This window comes from Vanellus vanellus (genome assembly GCF_965231255.1).
Source record: "Vanellus vanellus genome assembly, chromosome: 5".
Taxonomy (NCBI): domain Eukaryota; kingdom Metazoa; phylum Chordata; class Aves; order Charadriiformes; family Charadriidae; genus Vanellus; species Vanellus vanellus.
Genome location: NC_138910.1, coordinates 18763380 through 18790163, shown reverse-complemented (window position 1 = coordinate 18790163; position 26784 = coordinate 18763380). Strand labels below are relative to the sequence as shown.

Genomic DNA, 26784 nt, shown 5'->3' with positions numbered 1-26784 from the left:
ATGATGTCACCCACACCAGCCCAGGCTCTTGGGCACAATGGCAGCAACCACTAGCCCTTGGCAGCCAGCGCTGTCTCCTGCTTTGGGTCTGGGCAGCGCCCAGTGATGGGTCCTGGTCCTCCCCTGGCCAGGGGACCGCTGCCCAGCATTGCCTGCTGGCAGGAGCCCCTGAGCTCGCGTGCAGCAGTGCAAGCGGCAGCACGTGTGCTCTCCTCTGGGCACAGGGACATTGGGTGGCTTAGCCGGGGGATGCTCCGGGCAGCAGCCTGCCAGCACAGAGCTGGCCGTGAGCTGGATGCGGCCAGAGCAGCCCTGGCCTCACCTTAACCCCAGCAAGCGACCAGCCACGCCGTACTGGGGCAGCTGGAGGCTGGCCGGGGCCATGGGATGGGGTTGCCTGCATAGCCTGCCTGCTGCTCCACATGCTGGTGCTTTCCAGAACTGGCTGAGCTGGAATTCCTCAGGTTGGACAGATGACATTGATCCCAGCCAGATGCCAGCGGCACGCTGTTTGCCATGTGCCCTTGGTCCGAGCCCGCCTGGAGGGTTTGGTGCTCAGATAAATGTCAGCCAGCATCTGGATTGGGAAGGGACACGCAGAGCACTGGAGTCACTCTTGGGGACATTTTCAAGCCCCCAGTGCTGTCTGTCCGTCCCCAAGCCCTTGGACGCTCCCCATGCAGCTCTTCCCTTGCAGAGTGCCGAGCATCCATACCCCCGCTGCTGTGCCGAGGGGTGGGTGAGGAAGAGCAGCCAATGCTGCCAAGCCACCAAGGTGACCAGGGCCAAGGGAGGGCTGGCAGGTGACTCACCCCCTCTGCATGATTCATCCCAGACAGCTGGCAGGAGCAGCCGGAGAGCCGGGCTGGGATGTCTCGCCTGGAGCCAGCCCATCACCCCGGCCACCAGCCCTTGCCTGAATCCACATGCCCACTCCCATGAAGTTGCTCCCCATGAAGGCAGCCCCAGCCATACCTGTGCCCCGGAGCCGCCAGCCTTCCCCACCACGGACCCACCACCCACCCTGTGGAGGCTGTGGGGTGCCCGGCGAGAGGTGGGAGGCTGCAGTTCCCGGCTGTGCTTGGCACGGTCCCATGGCGTCGCGCGGCCGGCCGGGCGGGCGCGTGTGGGAGGAGCAGCTGGCAGCGCCGCAGCCGGGAGATAAGCTCCCTTCTCATCCTCATTGCGGGTGACGGGAGCGAGATTTATGGCTCCGAGCTGCGATTTGTGCGCAGCTCCAGCGCATGGTATTGATCACTCCTGGTCGCTCCCGCTGCTGCTCCCTCACCTCCCAGCCCCTCCTGCCTGTTAACTCTTCCAGACCTGGGGACCCCCCGGGACTGGGCACCCCTCTGTGCCGCAGCAGCTGGGGCAACAAGGAGCACCCCAGGTCCAGGCTGGTTGGGATGCCAGGACCCATCTCTCAGAAAAGCAGGATTTTCCCCGGCCAGGGCTCAGAACAGAGGCAGTTTGGCTGGGCTGGCAGCGGGGAGCATCCCTTGGAAAGGAGAGGGGCCACGGGGGTGGGGGGGCACTGGAGGAGCCAAGGGGACAGGGGTGGCGGGCAGTGATAAGGGGACAGCACGGAGGGGATGGGGCACGGTGCCAGGGATTAATGCTGCATGTACAGGGATGGCAACAAAGGGATGGTGACCAGGGGACAGGGTGTGATGGCCACGGGCAGTGCCAAGGGTGCGTGGGCCGCACCGGGCAGCCCCGGGGCCAGCCGAGGGGTTGGCACTGAGGGGATGGGACAGGGGGCAGCCGAGGGGGGACGGGGACTGCAGGTGGCTCTGCAGCAGCAGCAGCAGGAAACGATGTGTGAAATGAAGAGTTCCTGCCCAGTGCCCAGAGGGAGCGTGCAGCATACTGAGCAGGGGGCTGGGGCCGAGGAGGGGGCTGCACAGCCAAGAGGGTCCCCATGTTGGGGTCCCCATGTTGGGGACCCTGACGGGGGGGGGGGGGGGGAGCGTTTCGCAGCGTGGGACTGTGCCTCTCCTGGAGGGGAGGCAGGAGGGGGGGTCTTGGCATGGGAGCGTGGGGTGGCTGCCGTGGGGCTGGGGGTTGTGGGGGGCACAGCCCTGCTAGACCAAGCCCTCCCTGTCCGTGCCCCCCCCACACACACACCCCGAGATGCCCTAGCCCCGTGTACCCGCATCCCCTCCCTGCTTGCTGGTTTCCCGCTGCTCCGCGGAGATAATTAAATCCGCTATTTCGGCAGGTTCCGCGTCCCCTGCCAGGCAGATCCGCAATCAGCGTCAAGAGGGCTGGGGGCTCCCTCACCTGCCTGCCCCCCCTCCATCCTCCCCACTGCCGTGTCACCTCTGCGCTGGGGGCACCTTGCCTGGCCCTGCCACCTCTGCCTGCCGCCGCTCCCTGCCCGCCGGTGTCACCTGACTGCCTGCACCCTTGGGGACAATCCTGGGTGCTTGCGGGACGGGTGGCACGCTCCTGTGTCGGGCATGTCTCACCTGCCAGCTCCAGGCTTGCAGCCCCATGCTGGCTCCTCTGGAGAGGTCACCCCCATCCCCAAAGCCAGTCTGGCTGGGGGTGGCACAGACCCCGAGCACGGGCAGGAACAGCTCCCCCATCCTCAGCTCCCCATCCATCCTCGCTTTCCAGGGAGACTTTAAATAATTCACGGAGGTGAGCTCCAGCACAGATGCTCCCGCAGGCAGCTGGGTGCGAGCAGCCAGGCAGCGGCTGGGTGGCAGAGATAGCAGCACCGTCCCCGTCGGCTGCCCAGGACCTGCTGGCACCTGCCAGCTGGGAAGAAAGGGCCTGGGCTCAGTGTTCATGGAGGAAAAGCACTGAGAGCATCATCCTGAGACAGCTCAGCAGAGGCAGGAGGTGAGCAGGGTGCCCGGGGAGCCCCCGCACCGTGCTGCCCCCCATGCCCAGCCCCGCGCCCTGCCCCCCAGCCCAGCCAGCTCTCGCCCCCACCCTCTCTTCTGCCCCCAGTTTCCCATGCCAGATCCCAGATTGATTCCTGAGAAAGCCTGTTGTTGAGTTGGCAGCTCTGGCTGTAAATTTGGATCAATAATTTAAGAGGGTAAAACTATTCATAGAACATTAAAATATCCGCTCTGGTCTGAGGAGTGAAGGTGGGAGTGAAGGTGAAGGTGCCTGGATGACCTGCACAGCCACCTCCTGGACCTGCCAAAAGCCCCGGTGCTACCGGTGCCGGCGCGGTGGGGAGACTGGCAAGCATTGCTGTAACTAATGGCTGTCCGTACCCAGAGAGGGGAGGGCAGCATCCATCAGGGTGTGGGGTTATTGATGGACTCCAAGGCTGCTATTACCCGCCAGCCCTGCTATTACACACACCATCACTCAGCGTGTGGCCGTGGCCACCACGCCGGCCCCTCGGCAGCGCCTTGGACTGCACCAGCCAGAAACCCCACTGGAAAGAGGTATAATTACACAAGACGGCGCCCAACGGGGGTGTTTTGGCCGCAGCCCCATTACCTGTGCTGCTGGCTACACATTGCACCGACACTGTTCAGTGCTGCCTGGGTCATCCTCCATGTCCCGTGTCCCCAGCCCCACAGCGAGCCAACAGCGGGCAAACCTCGTGGCTCATCCCCGCTCCATCCCGGCACCTTTTCCATTCATCCTCCGCAGCCAGTCCAGCCTGGCTGAGCCGCGGGCGGGAGGCAACCCCTGCCAGCCTGGGAGGGGGGAGCTTTCCTTCCCCACCCGCAGGTGATGCTCTCCGGAGCTGCTGCGCTGTGATGCCGAGAGCCCTGCTGCAGCCCCACTCATTTCGGGAGGATTAGTCCGTGATCCCCCGCTGCCCAGCCCCGGGGAGGGCGGCTCCAGGAGAGACAGGGAAGGTGAATTTCAGGGAGATTAACCCCGCTCCCCAGCGGGATGGGAAATGGAGGTACATCTGCTCATCCGAATGGAAGGAACAGCCGCCCCGTGGGGGAGCAGATAAAAATAGGCTGACATTTACCTGCCAGCCCTGAGCAGGGCGGGTGGAGGGCACCATGGCCAAGCCGTGCCCGCTGAGGGATGCAGGCATCTGCTCGAGTGCCAGGCACTCACCACCTGCTGTCCTGCTCAGGCTGTGGGGACAGCATGCGGCATGCAGCGGTGCATGCAGTGGAGCAGCTGTGTGCCTGCAGGGCAGTGCCCGGAGTCCCACCGAGGCAGGGGTGCGTGGCATTGATGCCAGGGTGATGGGACGGACAGTCATGTGCACCGGGACTGTGGCGTGCTCAGGGATGCCTGTACGTGGAGGTGAGCAGCAAGGTGGCTGGCAGCGAGGTGGGCAGCCATGGCATGGGCAGGGGGATGAGCTCAGGACAGGGCTGGTGCCTGAGCCTGGAGCCTGCCTGGGGACCCATTCCTCCCAGGGGGATGGTGGTGATGAGAACAGGCAGGGCTAGGATCCCTGGGAGAGGTGTCCTCATAGGTGTGTAAGAAAGGTAAAGGAAACCCCTCTTTGCCCACCTGGGTGCCCTTCCCTGCAGCCAGCAGAAAGAAGCATCTTCACCTGCCTGAAGCCCTGCAGCCCCGGCTGCTGGGAAGGGCTGGCGGCATGCTCCGACCTGCTCAGGAGCCAGAGGATGCCACAGTGGCTGCTCCCACCTCTCCATCTGCCCCCAGCAGCCCTTGTCCTCAAATGCACCATGGACCAGAGGTGAGCATCCTTCTACGATGGCATTAACATTTCCCTTCAGTGCTGGCAGCTCTTCCTTGGGATGACACTTGCCTCTTCACAGCCATCTCCGAACAGCACAGGCGAGCTGTCCCGCAGCCCCAGAGGTCAGGACGCCTCCTCCGGCATCGCTAGCTTGGCATCCCACCACTGAGCAGACGATGGCCTCGCTGCGTGCCCAGCGGCTCAGGGTGCCTGCCCAAGCCGAGGCACAGCAGCCTGGCCTGCAGCCAGTCACCCAGGTCCCCAGGGCTGAAGTAGTGCCGCTGGCACTCCTTTCCCTGTGGCACAGCAGCAGCCAGCCCTCACCTGGCCTGGGGCACCCAGCCTGGCCCCAGCGAGCCTGAGCCCAAGCCCTCGCCACCAAGAAGGCAGCGCAGGGCTGCGAGTGGGAAGGGTTAACAGCTGCGAGAGCAGAGCCTCCCCTTCCTCCCCCTGCTGCCGTGTTTTACAGGCCGGAGCTATTACCAGGAAATGTTCCCATCAGCACCATTGATCCCCTTGTTTACAGCCCTGTAATCCTCAGCTGTTGACTCAGGAGCAAAGAGGAGAGGAGGGAGGAGGTGGCCATCTCTTGGCTGTCACTTTTGCCCTGCCTGCAACCCCGAGCATCGCCTTTGCCCTGCCTGCATCCCTGCGCAATGCCCGCCTGGCCCCAGCGCACCGGGGTGACACGCACCCAAGCCCTGTAGCAGTTGGCTGGGCACTGGGGTCTCTGCAGCCGGTGGGGAGACGATGGAGGCTGGCATGATCCCAGCTGTGGCAGTGGCCACGGCCCTGCATGAGCTGGCCCGCGCAGGCGGCTGCGGGTCCCCCATCGCCGGCAGCGCTCTCCCGGCGCACGGCTGTGCCCCCCGCCAGCTGCCTGACACCTGGTCGCAGGGTCCCGCACCACAGCCCTGCTTTGTTCTCATTAGTGCGACGAACGGAGCCGTCACGCTAAATTAGGGACCCACCCAACTCACAGCTCTGCATCTGCCCACCAGCAGTGGCTGCCAGCCCGGAGAGCCCAGCACGGCAGCGGTGGGCACTCGCTGGGTGCCCCAGGGAGGCTACGGGCAGGGATAGGCAGCCAGCGGCACGGCGGGGATGGGGTGCCGGCTCCCGGCGTGGGGCACTGTCCTGGCACAGCCCTGCCTGTCCCTGCCCCTGTGCATCCGCTCTCCCCACCCCAGCGGGGCAAAGGTGGCTCCTGGGACCCCGGCGCCAGGGATGCAGCTCGCCCTCACCCTTGGACGAGCTGGGATCATGCAAACCTGCGCCGAGCATCTAAGGCAAGGGCGCTTGGATGGCATCCATCACCGGGACTTTCATGAGCTTTTGTAACTCTTCCGGCTCCGATAGCACTTGAGCTCGGCCACCTCCCTGTGCTGGTGCTCGCAGGCATATCCCCATGCTGGTTGGGTGGGCAGGATTGTGCCCCCCTCTCCTCCCTCACACCCCTGCCTGGATGCAGCCCATCCCCTGACCCCTGCTCTGCTCAGATGGGATATGCTTTGCTCCCTTCCAAAGCCCTGCAGGCAGCGATTCGCATTCCCTCTCTCCGCAACCCCTTGGGACCCTGGCTCTCCCCCAGAGCCCGCAGGAGGGGTGAGGAGCCAGGCTTCCCAGTCAGGCTGGAGGAAGGCTGCAGGTCGCAGCCTGCCTCTGCTGGAGCTGAGCCAGGCTGGGCGAGTGCCGGGGATGGATTCCCCTACCCATCCTTTCCCTGCACCTCTCAGCGTGGCTTCACGGCACAAGCCCTGCCGGAGCATCCCCAGCCCAGCACATCCCGGCTCTGCCCCGGCCCCGACAAACCCCACGTCAAAGCAGGCAGATTTACAGCCTGCAAAAACTGACCCCTGGCAGCTTTCCTTTTCCCCAATCCCTGGTCACGGCGGGGGGTGAGGACCCCCTGGTCCACACCCCAGCAGTGCCCCGTGCTGTGGGTGCTGGCACAGGGGCTGTGCCCAGCCCTCCCTGTCCGTCCCCCCCCACCTGCCACTGGGCACTCACCGTCTGGAAGTCACTGCCGTTGCACTCCTCATTGCCAAACGTGCAGCGGACAAGCATCTCGCCCAGGTCCAGCTGATGGCCCACGCGCCCATAAAACTCCTCCAGGTCGAAGGGACGGCTCTTCTCCTCCTCCTCCTCACTCAGGGCCAGCGTCCCCAGCAGACCCTCCAGCCTGCTCCCCTCCACGCTCTCCTGCACCAGTGGCCGGCCAGCCCCGTCCAGGAGCCCCAGCATCTCCCCTGCCCAGTACAGGTCGTGGCCAGAGAGCTGTGAGAAGCGGGCAGGGTTGAAGTTGCAGAGCGTGATGGCGGGGAAGGTCTTGTTGCGTGCCGCCTCCTCCTCCAGCTGGGTGCTGTGGGGGTACTGGAAGTACAAACCCACGCACTTGGCGTAGGCATGGATGAGGAAGGCCAGCGAGCCCAGGAAGGCCAGCAGCCACAGCAGGTTGCGGGTGGTGTAGCGCCGGTGCCGGAAGATGTGCTGGATGCCATGGAGACTGGAGCGGCTGGCAAACTCCTCCAGGCTCCACGGGCGCTGCTGAGGAGCCGGGGCATCATGCGCCGGGTGCCTGGAGGGACAGCCCCCCATGGCAAGGGCTACCGAGGGCTGGGGGGTACCCCAGGGATGTGGGGGAGTCCTCCGGGCTTCCTCTAGCCACATGCTGCCACCCGGCTCTGCCTCTCCCCGCCGAGCCCAGGGCACTGGAGGAGGCTCGAGAAGCGGATGGCTGGCGCGGTGATGGGCGGAAGGCGGCGTGCACCAGTGCTGGAGTGGGACCGGTGCGGTGTGGGGCTGCCCGCCCCTGGCTCCAAGCTGAGACCACAGCCGTACTTAGCGTTCGCCGCATCCTGCCGGAACTGGAGCCAGATGCTGAAACGTCCTGGAAAGCTCTGGGCACTCACCGCCTGTCCCCCGGGGGTGCGGGCAATTAGCTGGAGTCCTGCTTGCTTCCACCATCTCAGTGCACTTAGTGTGGGCTCCCCAGGGAGGGAGAGGTGGGTAAACTCCTCACATCCCCCTGCCAGGGAATGTAGGAGCCGCCTGGGCAGGGCTGCGCTGGCGCCAGGCTCAGGAGAGGTGTGTGGGCAGGCGTGAATTCGGGGGCACTGGTTCTTTGGCCACAGGGAAGTGGAGGGTCCCCAAGCTCTGCACCAGCCTTTCAGGAGCACAGCTCTGAGACATCGGGCTGGCCAAGTGTCACTCTTGTCACAGCTCCAGCACCCTTGGGCTCAAGCACCTCCTCCAGGCTCCCCAAAAGCTGCGAGGGCTCAGGCTCCCACGAGCACAAGGTGAGGATGGGGGGTGGCAGGGTACTCCGAGGGTAGTGACACAGACCCCAGGAGAGTGCTGGGTGCTGGTACCACCTGCATGTCACCGCAGGGATGCTGCCAGCTCTCCAATGTGGTGCTACCTCAAGGCTGGGAGCTCTGGCGTGGCACTGGGATCGGCATGGCTCAGCATCCCTCACCCTTGACGTGTGCAGGATGAGGCCAGCAACATAGCTGAGGAAAACAGTTGCTTGTGAGCACCGAGAAGCACCTGTGTGCCCAAAAGCTTATCTCCCGTTCTGAACCATCTCAGTTGGTCTAGTCAAAGATGTTGCCTTTCCCTACCAGGCTCGCCACGCACGCCTGGGCAGATCCCGCAGCGCTGTTTCTCTGGCAGTGGGAGCAGAGCAGAGATGCAGAGCAGAGCCGCATCCGTGGGGCTGTGGGAGGACAGGTTGGGATCAGGGAAGCTGGGAAGGGGGGCTACATTCCCCCACCCTGCTCCCCACACCGGGCGCAGGAACCTTCCAGGAGGGAAGATGGGGAAACCAGAGGCGAGGACGCCCGGGCACAGGGAGGAGGTGGTGCCCATGCCCAGCAGGGCTGGAGGGAAGCAAGAGGGCTGGGCTCTCTCCTACGGATGCTGGGACATGGCTGGGGATCCAGCGGGGCCCCAGAGTGGAGCAAAAGGCACTGCAAGGCCCCATGGTGGCTACAGCCACGGGCCAGCGACGCTGGCCCTGCCCAGCTGCGCTCCCCTGGCCTGTGCTCCCCAGCACAGCTCTAAATCCATTAGCTTTGCATAATTAGATTTTTCTCAATTACCAGATTATGATAATTAACAGCTCATTTGTAGGAGGCAGTGCCTAATCCTGGCATCGTGCTTGGCTCGGCGCCAGCCCGGCTCCGGAGGCTGCCGGCACTGGGACAGCAAGTGGCAGAGCAAACACCGGTGCCGGGGAGCCCTGCCAGGGGGACAGGGGGCCTCAGGGATGCTCCCGGGACCCCCAAAAATCTCTCCACCACTGGGGACCTGGACCTCTCCTGCACTGCCTGACCAACACCCCAGAGGGGTCGGTGCCCAAAAATCGGGGGGAGTGAGAGCCCATGGAGGGACACCATCCACCGGCGAGGGGACTTAGCAGGGCTTTAGAAGTGGCCCAGGCGCCCACGCAGATCAGGAGATGCAGAAAACATCCTGGGCCGTCTCCTCCTGCAAGCAGCCACCAAGGGAAACCACAGGAGAGGTTAGCATCGTGGGCTGGGCTGGCGCGGCTGCAGTCATTAAGGGGCTTGTTAATGAACTTTCCTAGTCAATAATGTTGCCGAGGAAGGACAGGAGAGCAGGGTAGCGGGAGGCAGCCGCCAGTAAGGTACCAATCTTCATCACAAGAAGGCAGGGCAGTCCAGGCAATTACTGCCCATCAACTGAGCTTCATCCCTACTAAAATAATAGAACAAATATTAAGAGAAAAATGCTTCTGAGGACCTCGAGGGCAGGAGAACGGGGAGCAATAAAGATGTGCTCGGAGCTCACACAGAATAAATCTGCCCAGTCCGACTTGATTGCCTTTTTTGGGTAAAATTGCTAAATGAATCGATGGAGAGGAGACAAGAGGTGTGATATATCAGGCTTTTATTAAAGCATTTGATATAGCATCTCAGGGAATTAGTTCCAGTTGGCGGGGACAGCCGTACCCTTCCTTGGCTGGGTGCAGCCGAGGAGGCGAGGGTGATGGGGCGGCCCCAGGGGCGCAAGGGGAGCATGGTGGCATCCTGTGACACCGGTGTATGCACCGCCAGCGGGGGCAGACCCTCTTCTCCCACCCCAAGTGAACATGCCGCAGCTCCCGCTCCGTGACCTAGCTCCTGGGGCAGCTGTGCTGGGACAAGCTGGATGTGCACCTGGACAAGCTGGATGCAGCTTCATGCCTGGTCCCCATAGGGCAGTGCCCATAGCCAGCCCGGTGCTCCCACTGCGCCCGTTCAGGGCCACCACTTCCGTGTGCCCAGGGCCACCCTGCAGCTTCAGGGCCCTTCTGCTCCTGCCACGGGCTCTGCCTGCAGAGCTCCGGTTGGGAAGCGGCATCGAGCGTGGGCAGCGGTCATGCCCAGCCAGGCACGACTGGCTTGGGATGTCGCAAGCTGTTCCTTTGCGTCTCCTTTGCACAGCATTTCTGATCTTCTGCCATGAGCGTCTCCAGGCGGGGGGATCTGGTCCCGCCTCTCTGCCCAGCATGGGCGGCAATTTCGGCTCATACAGGCAATAAATCAGCCTGCTTGCCCGGAGGTGGCTGCGCGGCCCCTGCTGCTTCACCTCCAATTTCCCAGTCTTAAATTACCCCGGGGCTGCCTGAGAGCCGCCTGGTCTTGTGCCGCTTGTCCGAACTTCCCCCCCAGCTCCGTTTCTGTCACCAGATTTTGCCAAAGCGTCCCTGTGCCCAGGAGCGGCATCTCCCAGCGCCGGCTCCCCACGGGCGGCACTGCCGGGGAGCGGAGCTGTGCCAGCCCCGGCTGCCGCGACGCCGCAGGGAGCCGGACGAGCCCCGGCGAGGCGGCTTCGCTCAACCGCAACGGCATTTGCTCCTCGGCCAGATCAGCACCGGGTCAGAGGTCCCAGGCCAAATTTCCACATGTTTTTTCTCAGCGGGGGAGCAGCCCAGAGCGTGGGTTTTGCTGGAAACCACCTGGAGAGTTTCTCCTTGAAAACAGTTTCTCCCCACGGGGTTCCTTTGATGCGCACACCGGGAGCACCACACGCAGCAGGTACAGACTCCCTGCTGGAGCCTCCTTTCCCCTCACCGAGGAGTCCCTTTTGCTGTCCCCTTCGGCCCCCACAGCCCCCTCTCCTCTCCCGGCGGTGCCAAGGAGCCAGGCGGGCTGGAGGTGCCGGAGGCGATGGCAGGCTCTCTCATGGCAACAGCCCTGCCATGGGGCAGCGAGCGAGGGACTCCTTCTGCCGCCAGCACCCACAAAGGGATGGGGTCCCCAGGAGCCGTGAGACGCCGGGGGAAAGCTGGTGGAGAAGGGGCTCACAAAAAGGCACATCTCGCCCCGGCGCCCGGCCAGCCCAGCCAGTAAGAAAGGCACTAAATATCCCTGAGACCGTTCAGACATCCCAAGTGGGCGTGATGAGCAAAGCACCAGTGGTTGGGGAGCTGAGCAGAGAGAAAAGGTCTGTGTTTTTGTGGCATCAGCAGATCCCCCCGCCCTCCACTTTTGGGGTGTCAGAGGAAGCTATTAAACGAGGCGTGTCCACAATGGTCCCAGCAGCAGCTTCTCCCGTTCCCCCGGTCTCCCCTCTCCCCACAGCCTGGCTCCTTCCCACAACAGCCTCTTTCCAGCTCGTTGCGCTGGTGCTAATCCCCTAATCTGTGCAAAGCAACAATTTCCTTCGGTGGCACAGCGGCTGGTTTGAGATCTGCATCCCTCCTCCCCCGAAAGCCAGCTCCCTTATCAGCAGCAGGTATCAGGTGAGCCAGGCACCATCTACTGTCGATAAACCCATGTTTTATTCTGCCCTCTCTCCATTTATCTCCGAGCCCGTAATTATCCCTCATCTTGCAACGTGTTGTGCTGCCTTGTGCGCTGAGGAGCGGAGAGGATGCGCGCTTTGCTGGGCAGCCCTGGACCACAGCTTCCCGCCCGGAGGGGTTCAAGGAGCCAGTGGGGCAATGTTGAGGGACAAATCCTGCCCACCACGCTGGCTGCGGATCTGTCGTCCCTCCTCTCTCCGCACCCGGGCCGCGTTCCCTTTAATCTCGCACAGCGGCGGAGATGGATTTTCTCCCTGTGAGCCAGATGTGTTGCACGGAGCATAAACACTCGCGACAGTTGTTGTGCTCCTTGGTGCGAAGGCATCAGATGTCTGCATTAAAACAAAGCTCTCCACTTAATTACTCAGGCTGATAATTCAGCGCGTGGAGGCGGCTCTGGCTGAGAGCAGAGGGCTGGATCACAGCTGGGACTGGAGAGCCTTGGAGTGCACATTAATCCCGGCTCTTGCAGCCCTGATTAACGGTGCTGGAATCCTGCCCGCCCTGCTCATTCCCAGGGGAAGGGTCCATCCCAGAACCCACTCCTTGTCCCACCGGAGCGGTCCCAGGCTGGTGCCTGAGGGGCTCTGCTGACCCCTCGCTGGGCCAAGGCGCCTCTTTCCTGGCATCTTTGGGGTGGCACCTTCTTCCTGGCATCTTTGGGGTGGGGTAGTGCAGGACGTGGGGACCATCGCTTGGAGGGTGCTGTGCTGCCCTGGAAACAACCATCCACTGCGTCTGGAGCCCAAGGGAGCTGCGCACAGGACAGGGAGGGCAGAGCCTCGGTGTCACCCCGTGCAAGGACCCGCTGCCAGATCATGGCTGGTGAGAACCGGAGCCAGCCCCGTGGCCAAGCTCAGAGCAGGACCAGGCAGACCACCGAAGGCTTTCTCCTTGGCACCCAAGCTGCCTGCTCCTGCTAACCTCCATTTCTCCTTCAGCGGACCAGTAAACACCTCCAGCAAATTTGCCTCGCTCCCCTCAGTCAGCACCAGAGCCCATGGCCCTGCCTGGGGGAGCCCCTCACTCAGCCATCAGGGCAGCATATGCCCTCTGACCGGGGGCGCCCACCCTGCTCTGCCAGTCTCTCCGGGGTGGGATGCTCCCTTGGACCCATCTCCTCTGCCCTCTCCCTCCAGCCTGGTCCCTCAGCCCAACTCCTACCCCCTTCCCTCTCCTTATCCCTCCCTGACCCCAGTGCCAGGGCATCCCTGCATCTGGGGCATCCCCTTCCCAGCAGAGCCCCCATCCCCGGGCACCCTGCGGGCTGGCGCTGCCGCAGATCTGCCTGTGGGGTCCTGTCTGTCCAGGGAGACTGATTTCCTCCAGTTCTGCTGCTGCCCTCTTATCTCTCCTCCCTGGGCTGCACACCTCACTCCATGGCCCAGGCAAGTGGGAGCGATAGACTCCATCCTGCCCGGGCTGAGCACCCAGGCTGGTGCTGGGCATGCAGGGCAGCCATGCCCCACACAGGCAGGCAGGCAGCTGTGGGCAGCAGCATCCCAGTGGGGCCCCAAGGGTTAAGTTGTCATGTATTCAGGGCCACGCGCCGGCCAGGAATTACACTTTTATCGGCACGCGGTGCTGCCGCCGCTTGAATTGGGACTGGGAACTCTATTTCCGAGCTCACCCAAATTATTCTCGAAGAGATAAAGCGCGGTGCAGAGCAGCGCCGGCGCTTCATTAACATTCCCTAGCCCATTCAGCTTTAAACGAAGATTGCCTGCCTCGGAAAATGATAAAATTGAACATGTGAAGCAGGGCATTATGTTCCATCAGCCGATATTATTTCCCACGCAGGGGCCGAGCGGAGACACAAACAGCTATTTATGCAGCGCCCGGCCAAGCTAGGGTGGCTTGGGAGGGGGGGGAGCAGGTAGAGGGGGGGGCAGGATGGGTGGCGAGTGCCCCTTACCTGTCCCTGGGCATGAGAAGGGCTGCCCGCCTGATGCCAGGGTGGCTCTGCTCTTCTGGGGGGTCCCAGGCTTGTGCCCAGGGTGTAGGATGGGTTCAGGAGCCGCAAACCTGCTCCGTGCATCGGGTGCAGGAAGGGGTTTAGGGGTGCGTGGGGTCCCCTGGGCAGCGCTGGCCCTGTCCTGCAAGGCTAGAGACATCACCATCTGCCACCCTGCCCCGAGGGATGTGCGTCCCCTGCCAGGGCTGAGCGAGCAGGGTGCTGGCTCTGTGTCCAGGATCGGGTCCCACATTCCAGGGCTGGGTGCCGGGCCAGCAGGCACTGGGGACCACCTGCAGCTGGGCAGTGTGTGCCTCCTCGGAGGTGAGCAGGCAGGGGAGGCTGAGCAGGCAGGGCAGGGCTGTGCAGGCAGGGGAGGCTGAGCAGGCAGGGAGAGCTGAGCAGGCAGGGGAGGGCTGAGCAGGCAGGGGAGGCTGAGCAGGCAGGGGAGGGCTGAGCAGGCAGGGAGGGCTGAGCAGGCAGGGGAGGCTGAGCAGGCAGGGGAGGCTGAGCAGGCAGGGGAGGGCTGAGCAGGCAGGGAGGGCTGAGCAGGCAGGCCCCCAGGGCTGCGATTGGATTTTGCTTGGCCGTGCTGAGCCTATCGATCCAGCAGTAATTAAAGTCACTCCAAAACCTGACTCATATTCAACCTTGGGAGGAAGGAGCTTCTCTGACAAACACCCTCTGCTCCCTGCTCGCCGGCACCGCATGGAGCTCAGCCCCGCTCGGGTGCTGCCAGCCTGTCCCAGCCCCCTGCCATGCTCTGTCCCCAAGAGGGGGACCCTGCCCGGGGGCTACCTGGGACCCAGGGCAGCAGCACCCCATCAGGCAGCGTCCCGGCTGGTGTCCCCAGCACCGCCACAGCTCCACAGTGACCCTGATGAGGTTCAGCCCTTGAGGTGGGATCTGTGCCACCTGGACCCTATAGCCCAGGGTAAAGAAAATAGCCCAGGCTATTTTCTCACCAAGCACCTCAGACACGTTCCTAGGATGTGGGGGTGCTCCCCCATGCCCCTCGCTTGTCACTGCCTTGGACCTGCGTGGTACCGGTGCAGCTGAACATGCAGCCACCTCCGAGAGGGGTGCTGGGGGGGACCCACTGCCATGTGCCCATGGGGTGAAAAAAAAACCCTTCTCTAGGTCAGGGGCAGGCGCGGGGGCTGCGAGTGTGTGTGTGTCTGTGTGTGCGCAGGGACTTGCGCGCCCAGCCCTGCCACCAGCCCCGCTGCTATTCCCGGTATTCGCAGCAGGTCGGGACAGGCACCGAGGTGGGGGAGCTGCCGTTCACTGCCCCGCCACCCCACCCCCCCCAAACACACCCGGAGCCCCCGCGGGAACGCAGGGCCACCAGGACCTGGGGACTGCGGGGCAGGGAGGGGATCCCGGGGGCTGCGCCGGGAACCCCCGGGCAGGGGACCCCCGGGAGGCAGAGCAACCCCGCAGCGGCGGGCAGCGGCTGGGCTTTGAGGCGGGGAGGTGGCTCCATCTGCAGGACACAGCCCCGGCTGGGAGTCCCGGTGTTGGGGGGACCCCCACCGCCCCAAGCAGACGACGGGTCCCCGCCGCCCCCGCCCGCCGCCAGCCGCTTAGCATGCGGGGCACAGCCGGTGAGGGGACAGCGGACAAGGACACTGGCTCCTCCGGCTCCCGGGAAGCGATGCCAGCAGCCAGCTCCCTCCCGCACCCCTGCATCCCCCAGCGTACCCCGCTCCCGGTGCTTCCCCCCGACGCCCCTACAGCCCCAGCGCACCCCGCACCCTCTGCGCCTGCACCCCTCGAGGGCTTTCATCTCGCACCCCCGGTGCCTGGCCACCCCACCCCCAAAGGTGACCCACACACCCCCCCAGCATCCCTCATGCTGCCCCGGGCTCTTGGCCCGCACCCCGGGGCACCCCACGCCCAAGGCTCCCGGGAGGGCTCCCCCGCGCCGGCAGCCGTCGGGGCGGTGGACCGGGCCCCGGGGGCGGTGGGAGGTGGAGGCGGAGCCGGGCCGGGCTCCACCCCGGACCCCGGCCCACATAGGCCGGCCGGGAGGGCCCCTCGCCCCTGGAGCCTGCGCCGTCCCGGGGGCGCACGGCGGACCCCGGCGGCCGGGGAAGAGCGCGCGGCCGGAGCTGCGGAGGAGGAAGAGGACGGGGGGGGTCCCGGGAAGGGGCGGTCGTGCTACCTCCCTGCGGGTGGTCCCGCCCCGTCCCGGGATGCTGCGGCAGTGCTGCGGGCAGCTCCTGGCCCGGCTGGAGCGGGCGCTGCAGCTGCTGGAGCTCAGCGGCAGCGTGGAGGAAGGTGGGTGCGAGCAGCCCCTCGGTCTGGAGCATCTCGGGACCACCGGCTCTGCTGCCAGCGGGGTCTGGGGGAGGTGGTGGCCGGCCCCTTTCCCCACCATCACCCCCCCATCCCGGCTGGCCACCTGCTTGTGTTGCCCACAGACTACATCCAGATCGCCCAGTGCTTCGAGGCGACACGCCAGAGATGCTGCCGCCTGGAGCAGGACGGGCAGCGGGCCCGCGAGCAACTGGCCCGTGTGGAGGCCGAGCGAGCAGCGCTGGAGGTGAAGCTCAAACATGCCCGCAACCAGGTGGAGGTGGAGATGAAGAAGCGGCACCGGGCAGAGGCTGAGCTGGAGAAACAGGTTTGGGGGGAGGGGGCTGGCAGCAGGGGTACCCCACGGGGCTGGCTGTAAGGGACCTCAGCCCGCTCACCGCTGCCCCATTTTGCTTGCAGGAGCGCAAACTTCAGCTGGTCTTTGAGTCCCTGATGCGGGAGCCGTGGGGCAGCGGGGAGCAGTGCTCTGTCCTCAGCGCCCTGGCTGGCCGGCGCTTAGGGGCGGCCCTGGTGTCAGGCAGGAGGTGAGCAGGGCTGGTGGTCCTTGCCTCAGCCCCTTGGCTAGCCCTGGGCTCGGCTGTGCCCCTCGCCCCCTCACCTCTGTGGGGCTCGAGGGGGCTGGCTGGGCACAGGGATGCTCAGGCTCTGCAGAGATGTCAGCTCAGGGCTCCCAGGAGGGAGTTGCTGGCCAGGGGGGCGAGTCGCCCCAACCGAGCTGACCCCCAGCTCACTCTGCAGGTCGTCTGCAGTGGACGAGTCGTGCCAGTCCCTTCTGTCCCACTCGGACATCAGCTACGACCGCACTGAGGATGATGTGGTAAGGAGCGACCTGCTGCGAGTCCCAAGGCTCACCCCGCTGTGGGGCAGCCCCTTTGCATGGCCGTAGTTAGGGGTGGGCTGCCCCGGGCTGCTGCCAGAGCATGGCTGCTGGGGGTGCCCCTGGCCCCATGCAGCCCTGCCAGCCCCCAGCTTCTTTTCTGCTTTTCAGGATGTTGATATGACAGTGGTGCGGACCCTGAAGCGCAAAGCCCAGGAGAGGCAGGTACGAGGGAAATACTGGGATGCAGTAGCCTGGGGGGGCTGGTGCTGAGGTGGGGTCTGTGTCCCTGTGTGGGTGAGCATCCCCCAGGTCTGCCCAGTTCTCCTGCACCGTGCCCCTGGGACTCTCTGCCCTCACAGGTCAGCAGCCCAGGCTGGGGTGCTGGCCCTGGGCTTTGCAGGATTGGGACACCCAGATGCTTCTCCATCCCAGCATGGGAGGCTGCAAGGAGCCTGGCAGGGGGGTTTAATTTATTGATGCTGGGCTGGGAGCGTCGTCTCTGAGCAAACCTCCTGCGATCAATAGAAACTCCATTACCCTCCACCGTGGCCCAGCCGGGCTCCTCAATAATTCATCCGCACGTGCGGGCATCCTAAACCCAGCTCCGCTCACACCTCTGCATTGCAGGCCTGGCCTGGCTTCCCCCAGCCCCAGGGCTGGCTCTGACCCAGCTGGGGGGCCTGGGTCCCCATGGTGCCTTGTGTGGGGCAGGCAATGCTGGGGGGCAGCGTGAGACCACGACCTTTCGTGGGGCTGAGACCATTTGGCTTGGGTGCTCTGGGGTGGGGGGTAGAGTCAGGGAAGGGGTCCCTGCTTACATTTCACCCCATCTGCTCTGTCCCCAGCGTGTGTCCCTGGCCCCTCAGATTGGCCCTGTGGTGGTGGCGAAGCGGCACCGGTCTTCTGTGGCACTCCACAACACCGTGAGTAGGGACACCAGTGTGCCCTGGGCAGTGACAGGGTGCATGGGCTGCCCTGGTGCCAGAAGGCAGCGCTGAAACCTTCAGTCCTGTGGGCCCGTGGGTGCTGTGGCATCTGGGTGTGCTCAGCTGTCCCCTCTGGGTGCCTGTGCCCTGCAGCCTGTATCCCCCTGGTCCCAGTGGGGACAGCATCCCTGGCTGTGCTGGACCAGTGCCCTGCAGCCTGTATCCCCCCATACCCATGGTGACAGCATCCCAGGCTGTGCAGGATCAGAGGGATGGGGAGTGGGCAGAGCAGAGCTCATGGGAAGATGTTAGAGATCTGTGGGGCTGCAGCCAAGCATGTTCTCACTGCCCTTTGTCTTGGCAGGTGAGTGTCCCCCCTGTGTCCTCTCCTGCCAAGGTCCCAGGCCCTGCCGGGAACCTCCTGCCTGCTGCTCTGGTGCCATGCCGCCGCTCTCGCCAGGGACATCGTGTCTCCACGCATGCAGGTCACTGGAGGGGCTGGGGAAGGGAGCTCATGGGTGGTGTGGGACCACCCTCAGGGTGCTGCCATCACGGGCGAGGGAGGGGATCTGCTGGGGGATGCTTGTCTCTACCATGAGGGTACTGGTGTTCTCTGGGCTTGCCAAATGCTACTGTCCCAGGGCAGTTGCAATGCTGCAGGGGCTTCCTGGGAGGTGGGAAGCATCCCAGCTGGGGTGGTTTGCCTTTTGAGGCCCCCCTCCACTGCCTTCTCCCTCTGCAGAGCTGACCACAGTGTGGGGCACCAAGGAGGATCCACGCTGCTGTGCTCCGGGGCAGGAGAGCCACACTGAGGGTGGCTCCACGGGGCAACCAGCGCCAGCCCCCTGCCCCTCGCCTCCACAGGGCCTCCCGCCGCTCCAGCACCAGTTCACCTCCAAAACGGTGCGTGCCCCAGCCTCTCTCCATCTTCTTGGCTGCTATGGAGAAGGGATGGAGGCCCAGGGAGTGGGGAGCAAAGTGCCACCCCACCCCATCCCAGCTCTGCCTGCACTGGGGGATGGATGGAGGTGGTGGGGGCTGGTTTTGGGGGGGGTGAAGGGGTGGTACTGGGTACCTGCAACAAGGGGAGCTCTCACTCTGCTCCCCCTCTCCAGGTGATCCGCCCTGAGCCGTGTGGCGTCTGCGGCTCCCGCATCCGCTTTGGGAAAGCTGCCTTCAAGTGCCGCCAGTGCCAGCTGCTGCTGCACCCCAAGTGCCGGGAGCAGTGCCCCAGCCCCTGCGTGCCCCGGCCTCGCCACCATGTCTGGCCTCGCGAGGTGAGGGGAGGGTCACAGAGGGGTGCTTGGGGGCAGCTCTGTGTCCCAGATAGTGGCTGCTGGGCTATCGGCCCCAAGATGCCGGGGCTTTGCCCGCCCTGGCTGCAGGGCTGGGTGGTGGGCACAGAGCAGGCTGGCTTTGTCCTCCCCAGGGCGTGCTGGCTGACTTTGCCCCCCCGACACCGCCCCTGGTACCCACGCTGGTGGTGCAGTGTGTGACTGAGGTGGAGAAGCGAGGCTTGAAGGAGGTAGGGTCCGGGGTGGTGGGGGTGGCGATGCCGTGGTCCCCGTGGGGCTGAGCCCCTCTCCCTGCGCCCCAGACAGGGCTGTACCGGGTGCCGGGCGCGGAGCAGCTGGTACGGGAGTGGAAGCGGAGGCTGCTGCGGGCTGGAGGTGTGCTGCCCGCCCTCGGCAGTGTGGCTGACATCCATGTGGTGTGTGGGGTGCTCAAGGACTTTCTGCGGGGGCTCAAGGAGCCACTGGTCACCTTCAGCCTCCACCCTGCCTTCCTGCGGGCTGCCGGTGAGCAGGGGTCCCAAGGTGGGGGGGAGGGGGGGGGAAGGGGCTGTTTCTCCCCTAACACTGCTCCCTGGTGCCACCACAGACATCCCTGATGATGCCACCTGTGGCACAGCCCTGCGCCATGTGGTGAGCAAGCTTCCCCCAGCCAACAGGGACACCCTGGCCTTCCTCATGCTGCACCTGCTCAGGTGAGAGGCTCATCCCAGCACGGATGGGTCTGTCCCCATGTCCCGGCTCTCTGACCCTTGCCCAAGCTCCATGCCCCACGCCCCACAGCAGGGAAACTGGGCTGAGGATGAGGGTCCCCTTGGTGGGGGCAGCCTGCTCACACCATCCCGTTGCCCCTTGCAGAGTGTCACAGAGCCCCGACTGCAAGATGGATGTCCTCAACCTGTCCCGTGTGTTTGGTCCCACGCTGGTGGGACACAGCACGGCCAACCCCACACCATTCACCATCATGGAGGACACACCACGGCAGTGCAAGGTGAAGGATCCCCCGAGGTGTGGGCTGTGCCCAGGGCACTGCCAGCAGCCCCATCTTCCATTCCTCTCTGCCCAGGTGGTGGCTCGGCTCCTCTCGCTGCCACCCGACTTCTGGAGAGGCTTCTTGGGGACAGAGCAGGAGAACCTGGTGCCAATGGCAGCCCCAGCAGCTGAATGCGGTGAGGCACAGGAGCCCCGGTCCCCTCTCTCTGCCCTTGCCCAGTGGCTGCTGAAAGGTCCTGGGTGCTTGTGGCTGAGCTGGGGTGCAATAGCCATCCCCCACTCTGTCCTGCAGAGCCGTTCTTCCGCCCCCTCATCTCCATGGAGCCCAAGCCAGGCCAGCTGAGCCCAGCTGGCGCCTGCTGCCTCCCCAGCACCCTGCGGAGCTGCGTGGGCACAGCCACTGAGCCCCCGTGAGTGCTGCTGGGGGTGGGTGGGTGGGTGGGGGGCCCAGGGGAGCTCGCTTTGCACCCCTGACTCATCTCTCCCCCACGCAGGCAGGGGCAGACCCCGAGGAAGGTGGGCCGGTTCTTTCCTTCTCTGGTGTAGCCTATGGCAGCGGCTCCCAGGGGACCCAGAGCTGGCACTGGAGGAGGAGCGAAGCCTGCAGGACCAGGCAGGTGGCTGGTGGTGCTGAGCTCCCAAGCCCTGCTCTGCTTCCCTGGGGGATTGGAGAGCAGGGCTGGATGTGCCCAGCTGCGGCGGCGGGGACGGCGCCCCACCACTGTACATAGGGCCTGGTTTGTATTAAACGCGTTTGCAGCAAAACAAAGCGTGGCTGTGGCTGCTGTCTGTCCCTCCCCGCTTGCTGCCAGGGTTTGGGTCTCACTGGAGTGGTGGAAGCCTGGCTGGGCAGCAGACAAGAGCTGTATTGGCAGCCAGGGTGAGCAGTGCTCCCCAAAACCCCTGCTTTTGCTGGGCAGGGAGGGCAGGCAGAGCCCTCTCCCACTCCAGCGATAGCCCTCCTCTCCCTGCTCTGGAGCCCAGGATGCGGGAGGGCCCCTCTTTCAGCCCAGATGTTGGCCTCAAGTAATCGGAGCTGCTGCAGCTCAGGGCAGGACAACCTTAAAGCGTTTCCAGACTTCCTGGCACCTCAGCGGAGGCCCCTTTAACTCCTTCCTTTCCTCCAGCCCCGGCGCAGGAGCTGCAAAGCCCAAGCAGGGCTGGGATGCACAGTCCTCTTCCCTCCAAGAGGGGGAGAAGCTGGATGAGGCTGTAATGGAGCAAAGGACCCAGGATAGGGCTTGTCCCTCAGATAACTCTGCACAAGGGACAGCTGCTACCAGGGGAGCTTGGGGAAAAGGGGCATTACACAACAGGGCTGATAACTGCCATGTCCAGCAGCTGAGAAAGCAGCCAGGCCAGATGTGGGACAAGAGAAAAAAATTCATGTACGATCCTGAAAGCAAGTACTTTGGCTCAGTTTCCCCCAGCGCAGGGGTGTTCACTAGCGGGCACGGAAATTAGCACATCCAAGGCAGAGGCAAAACTGAAGGAGTTTAATGTGCTTAAAGCCAGGGAACAGCTAATCCCCGCCCAGGACCACCGGAGAACTGGCACAGGAAGGCACAGAGCTGGGAGCAAGGATTTACTGCAAATCCATCGAGCTGGGGTGGTACTGGATGGATGGAGAATCCCTAAAGCAATGCCTCGCTGAAGGTGAGAGGCGTGATGGGGCTCTTGGGGGAGTGCAGGGCTTTAGCACAGAGCTCCAAAACCAGAGAAGACAGGGAGGTAAGCAGATAAAGGGTGGTGTTGGTTACCATAGGCAGACCGTGCCAGCACCAGCAGAGACCTGCCTCCGACAAAAACAGGTTTTTTTGAGACGGAGCATGGCGGTGGATCTCTGCCACCAGCACACATGTTAAGTTGATTGCTGTGGTGCCCCATGGACGTGGCTGGTGCAAGGGGAGACATGCAGTGAGCTCCGCCCCCCCCAGCTACACCCATGGTGGTGCGGAGGAGGCTGTTGGCCCACCGGGGTGGCAGGGGATCGCTGCTGCCATCACCCTGAGCCCTGCCTAGGCAGCCTGTGCATGTCTCGGCCTGACCAGAGCAGGCTCAGCAGGGCTGGCAGCTCTCCTGGCTCATACTGAGCCCTTGGGGGCAGAGGTGGAGCTGGGGAAAAGGGTGCTTTTGCAGCTCCCTCTGGGGCCAGCAGCCTCCCTGTCCAACCCAGACCTTTTGTGGCAGTGCCCTTAGGACAGCCCGGTGCCACTGTTTTCCCAGCAGTAGGCGGGAGTCCAGCTCGGGCTGTTGCAATCACACTGTTGAAATTGGGATCCTCGCAACCTGCTCCTGCAGGGTGGGTTGCGTAGACGGGAAAAGTATGTTCAAAGCTCCCCAGCTTCTGAGATGGGCCAAGACCTTCCAGGGAGTTGCAGACAGCAACTTTTGCAGAGCAGGGAGAGCTTGGTGAGGGGTGGTAAGACTGTGATGGTAGTGCCCTTTGTTGGAGAAACACTCAAAAGTTCAGGACCTGAGATGTTGCAGGCAGCGAGTGCTCCCTGCACAGCCTCAGCCCAGGGCTCCCTGCACAGGCACGCAGCCTTGTGCCAGGGCCATGTGCTGTCCCCAAAGCCTTCACCCTGCCTCAGGGCTGGTCCCTGGGCTGCAAGAGAAGCAGCACGCAAGGCTGATGCTCACCAGCTTTAATGTCTGTCTGCAGTAGGTATTAGGCGCTTGCAGGGCTCCTAGCCTGCACCGACCCTTCTGGGGGTGCCGAGAACCTCCCAGGAGGTGAAGCCCCAGCATGGGCTCTTGCTGTGGGGCACAGCAGGGAGAGGGGGGCTGGCAGTGCACCCCCCCCTCCAACCCAACAAGCAGCTGACTCACAGGATAATCTGGTTCTTGTAGCTGCGGCTCAGTTCCTTGTGAGGAAGGACAATGGAGTTGAGAATAACGACCTCAGCGGGGATGGTGACGCTGCACCCTACGGGGAGAATGTGAGTGGGTTAGCTGGAGGGGAGAGATTCTGTTCCACTGCACTGGGCTGGGGCAGCTGGGAGCGAGTGGGCCATACCCAGGATTGTGATGGATGGCGTGAGGCGCCCGTCCCGGAAGAGGGTCTCACTGTCGATCTTGGCATAGGGATCGTTGGGGTTGGGGTCACTGGGAGTTCCTTCAACCCGGGCCCAGCGCCCAATGGTGCTATCCCAGCCCACGATGGTATTGAGGACACAGGTGTGGTCCTGCAGTGAAGGAGAGCAGGATGAAGGGTGCTGCTGCCTCCCTGCAAGGGGCTGGGGTTGACACCCACACCCTCGGGCAAACCCTACTTACGTGAAGCGAGGCACCATGCAGGACGATGGACTCGCGCACACGCACACCAGCTCCCACTGTCACCCCCTCTCCAATGGAGACGTTGGGGCCCAGCTGTGAGGACACAGGGAGGCGGTGAGGTTGAGGACAATGACACCCCCGAGCATCGCCCTGCTGCAGGGCTCCCCAGACCTGCACTCACCACTGCAGTGCTGTCAATGGAGGCTGTTGGGTGGATATAAACATTCCCTGCAACACAAGGCAGTTGCATCATGGGAGGCAGCTCACAGGAGCACTGGCCTCTTGGATAAGGGGAGGTCATGCCCATGGGTCCCACTGCCTCCTCAGTTCTCCCCTGTCCCATGCAGGGCAGCCCCCAAGGCGGCAGGGGGTGTCAGAGGGGTACCTCGGATAATAGGGCCTCCAGGTTTGTTCTGGGCCAGCCTCTCCGGGTGGCTTTTGCTGTACTGGTTCAGGTAAAGGCGGCTGGCATAGATAGCAGAGCTGGGGGAGGAAAGGCAAATGATTGCTATTAACTTTCTCTGGCACTACAGGGGGTAGAGAAAGGTCTGAATTTAGCACCCAACCCCAGGGCCCTGCCTGGGCACTGTCCTCTCCCAGCTCCGGTACAGACTGCTCCATGACTTTGCTGCGCCCCAGCCCTTACCCAGCCGATTTGATCTGGCTCCAGAATCCATCAGTTTTGTAGACATAGAGTTTGCCGCTCCCAGCCAGCGCTGTGAAAACGTCCTGCTCTAGACGGATCACTTCTGCACGCTGCCAACCGTTGGAGCTCTCCTCTCTGCAATCAAGAAGCCCATTAGACACTCACCCCAGTCACAGCCTCAGCCAAGGACCCCAGCAGATACCCTCCCCAGATCTGGGAGCTCCAGTGATCCTGGACTCCTTCCTAGCCATGCATTTCTCCCCAAAGGCAGGGACAGCCCCAGCTGCCAGGCTAGGCCTGCCCAGTCCCCCTGAGCCCCAGAGCAGCCAGAGGGATGGGGCTCTGCCAGCTGAAACAAGCTCTCAGCCAGAAGGTGATGGTGCAAGAGCCCCACCCAGTCCAGGTAGGTGTATGAGTGACGGATCCTGCCCCTGCTCCACAGCCCTGCACAGCTGGGTTTTCACTTGGCAGAAGTGAAACCATAGCTGGGTGGTGACAGAGATGCCAGGTGACAGGCTGGCTGGTGTAGAAAGCTGGAAGGGTGACCGTAGCATTCCCAGGTGAAAGGCTCGCTCAGCCCCTTGGAGCTGGATGAGGATGGGGTGGGAGGAGGCCAGGAGAGGAGCAGAGGACAGAATAGCCTTGCAGAGCAGCCTGGAGCAGGGAGGAAAGCATGCGATAGTGCTAGGGGCGATCCAGCCCAGAAAGCAGCCAGTGCAGACACAGAGGGAGACTTACCCAAGGTAAGGACAGCTGGTGTGGGACCAGGAAACAAGTGAGTGATGGCAGAGGAGGAGAGAAGATAGAGAAAGAATGGAGGATGAGTGTACCGCTGCAGCCCTGGGAAGCAGTGGGGTGGGAGGGACACAGGGCAGAGAGAAGTACTCACAGCACTAGCTCCTGCTGGTTCCTCTGGAAGACCTCGCCAATGTGCTGGAAGATGGCAGGTGTGAACAGGTAGATGCCACAGTTGATGATCTCGCTGACAAATGTGCTGGGCTTCTCCACGTAGTGCTGGACCTGGAGGCGACGGAAGAGTCTTAAGTCCCGGGGTGCAGCCCCCATGCCTGGTGTCACACCCTCTGTGGCACACTGGGAACACACGCCCATGCGGTCAACACAGCACCCACTGCCCATGCTGTGCCCGGCTCTCAGAGGCCCTCCAGTACCTCCTGCGTGTCTGCGTTTGCCACAATACAGCCATAATTCAGCGCCTGTGTCCTGTTGGCCTGCAGAACAAGGATGTGTTAGCAACAGTGGAGCAGTGGGTATGCAGACACAGAGCACGTAAGACCCGGAGCTCACACCCAGGGACCCATCCACTTCAGGAGCCACTGGTTTCTAGACAAGCCCACAGCAGAGCATCACTGCTCCTTTGCTCCCCAGCACTGCCACTCACTGTGGTACCCAGAATGACAAAGCTGTGCGCGTCCCCGTGCTGCTGCCGGAACTCCAGCATCTCCTGCAAGGGGAACTCTGAGCACACGTCTGCATTGAGGACAAAGAAGGCCTCAGCACCACCGGACAGGATCTGGTCTCGGAAGTGATAGATGCCACCACCTGTGCCCAGTGCCGCATACTCCTGGAGATACCTGTGAGCCAAATAGGGAAAAGCAAGGGCTTAGGGGAGTGGGTGTCCGGTGGCACCACCTGGCAGCAGGGCAGGGAAGGGCTGGCAGGGGCTGGAAAGACATAATCCTGCCATGTAATGATGGGGCTCACATGGGTGTTGGCTGTGGGAAGGAGGCAGTGGTGGCTTGGAGCTGTGCTGGAGAGGCATTGTTGGAGTGGGAACGAGCCAGGACAGGGCCCAGGGCAAGGGAGATGTGGCAGAAATAACGTGGGGGGCCACCTGTCCCCATCTACCCAGGGACAGGACCCGTCTGCCCAATGCCTGGGTGCTGTCACCCCGGGGGGGGGGGGGGAGGCGGGGGGGAGCCGAGCGGGGCTGTGCCACCACCATGGGTACCCGGGGGGGAGGAAGGGGGGACGGGAGGGCTCCTGCCCACCTGATGGGGATCTTGAACTCCTGCTGTGCCGACACCAGGAAGCGGCTGAGGGCTTCGTGGGGCTGGTAGAAGCCCATCAGCAGGATCTCCTTCATGCCGGGCACCTGGGGAGAGAGGGAGGGGACAGAATGGAGTGGGCGGCCCCTTGCCCTGACCCCCCGGCCCCGGTTCCGCCCCCCCCCCGTCCGGCCCAGGCCATCCCCGTACCTTGGCGCAGGCCTCGATGTGGTGCTGCACCATGGGCACCCCGGCCACGGGGAAGAGCGGCTTGGGCACCTCGAAGGACAGCGGCCGGAACCGGGTCCCTGCGGAGCGGAGACGGGTGGAGGGGAATGGGGGGTTATCACCGGCGGGGCCCGGTGCAGGCAGGACGCCCCGCGGGCCCGGCGCACTTACCCTTCTGCGGGCCCCCGATGAGGATCACCGCCTTCAGCGGCATGGCGGCTCCGCTCCGCTCCGGCGGCCGCCGCCGCTGCTCCCGCCGCTTCCGCACACGTGGCTGCGACACGTCAGCGCGCCGGAGCGCCGCCGTCACCGCGCCGGGCGGCGGCTGCCGGGGGCGACCGACCGCCAGGGGGCGACGCAACAGGCGGGGAGGGGGTGCGCATGCGCGTGTGCGAGGGGCGGGCCGCGGGCGTGCGTGTAGAAGGGGCTGGCTTTGCACGTGGGCGTGCAAGGGCGCGGCGCAGCGTAGCGTGTGCAAAGGGTGGGCTGTGCACGTGAGTGTGCAAGGTCAGAGTGGTGCGTGTGCAAGGGCGTGGTGCTGTGTGTGCAAAGGGCTGGAGCTGCACGTGCAGGGGAGCAGTGGTGTGTGTGCAAGAGGCAGGCCTTGCACATGCGTGCGCACGGGAACAGCAATGCTTGTGCAAGGGGTGGGCTTTGCACAGGAGTGTGCAGTGGCGCAGCAGTGCACGTGCAAAGGGCTGGCTTTGCATGTGCAAGGCCAGAGTGGTGCGTGTGCAAGGGCAGAGTGGTGCGTGTGCAAGGGTGTGGCAGTGTATGTGCAAATGGCTGGCTGTGCACATGGAGGGGAGGAGCATTGTGTGTGCAAGAGGCTGGGTTTGCACGTGATTGTGCA

The 26784-nt window shown here is 63.9% G+C and overlaps 2 protein-coding genes across 4 annotated transcripts; one reads left to right on the top strand and one right to left on the bottom strand.

The window, feature by feature from the left end:
• Nucleotides 1-15617: 15617 nt before the first annotated feature.
• On the top strand, nucleotides 15618-20318 carry LOC309672156 (rac GTPase-activating protein 1-like; the record flags this gene model as incomplete). Its single annotated transcript, XM_082483581.1, has 16 exons — nucleotides 15618-15702; nucleotides 15846-16048; nucleotides 16141-16265; nucleotides 16480-16558; nucleotides 16730-16783; nucleotides 17407-17484; nucleotides 17852-17972; nucleotides 18200-18390; nucleotides 18603-18764; nucleotides 18917-19012; nucleotides 19085-19286; nucleotides 19369-19474; nucleotides 19638-19770; nucleotides 19846-19948; nucleotides 20065-20182; nucleotides 20267-20318. 16 exons carry the CDS (start codon nucleotides 15618-15620, stop codon nucleotides 20316-20318), a joined length of 1908 nt encoding a protein of 635 aa, XP_082339707.1.
• A 2090-nt stretch (nucleotides 20319-22408) lies between these two features.
• On the bottom strand, nucleotides 22409-26186 carry GMPPA (GDP-mannose pyrophosphorylase A). 3 transcript variants are annotated; one of them, XM_082483481.1, is made up of 12 exons: nucleotides 26103-26186; nucleotides 25914-26011; nucleotides 25707-25810; nucleotides 25097-25289; nucleotides 24867-24926; nucleotides 24587-24717; nucleotides 23698-23832; nucleotides 23437-23534; nucleotides 23233-23279; nucleotides 23052-23144; nucleotides 22792-22960; nucleotides 22409-22701 (listed from the first exon to the last, which is right to left on the bottom strand). In XM_082483481.1, the coding sequence occupies exons 1-12, from the start codon at nucleotides 26143-26145 to the stop codon at nucleotides 22601-22603; spliced, it is 1272 nt and encodes a 423-aa protein (XP_082339607.1). In that variant the 5' UTR covers nucleotides 26146-26186; the 3' UTR covers nucleotides 22409-22600. The 3 variants fall into 3 exon arrangements, with proteins under 3 accessions (XP_082339607.1, XP_082339608.1, XP_082339609.1); XM_082483482.1 differs by lacking the exon at nucleotides 25914-26011 and having other exon boundaries at nucleotides 26103-26106; XM_082483483.1 differs by lacking the exons at nucleotides 25097-25289; nucleotides 25707-25810; nucleotides 25914-26011 and having other exon boundaries at nucleotides 24587-24926; nucleotides 26103-26180.
• Nucleotides 26187-26784: the final 598 nt, after the last annotated feature.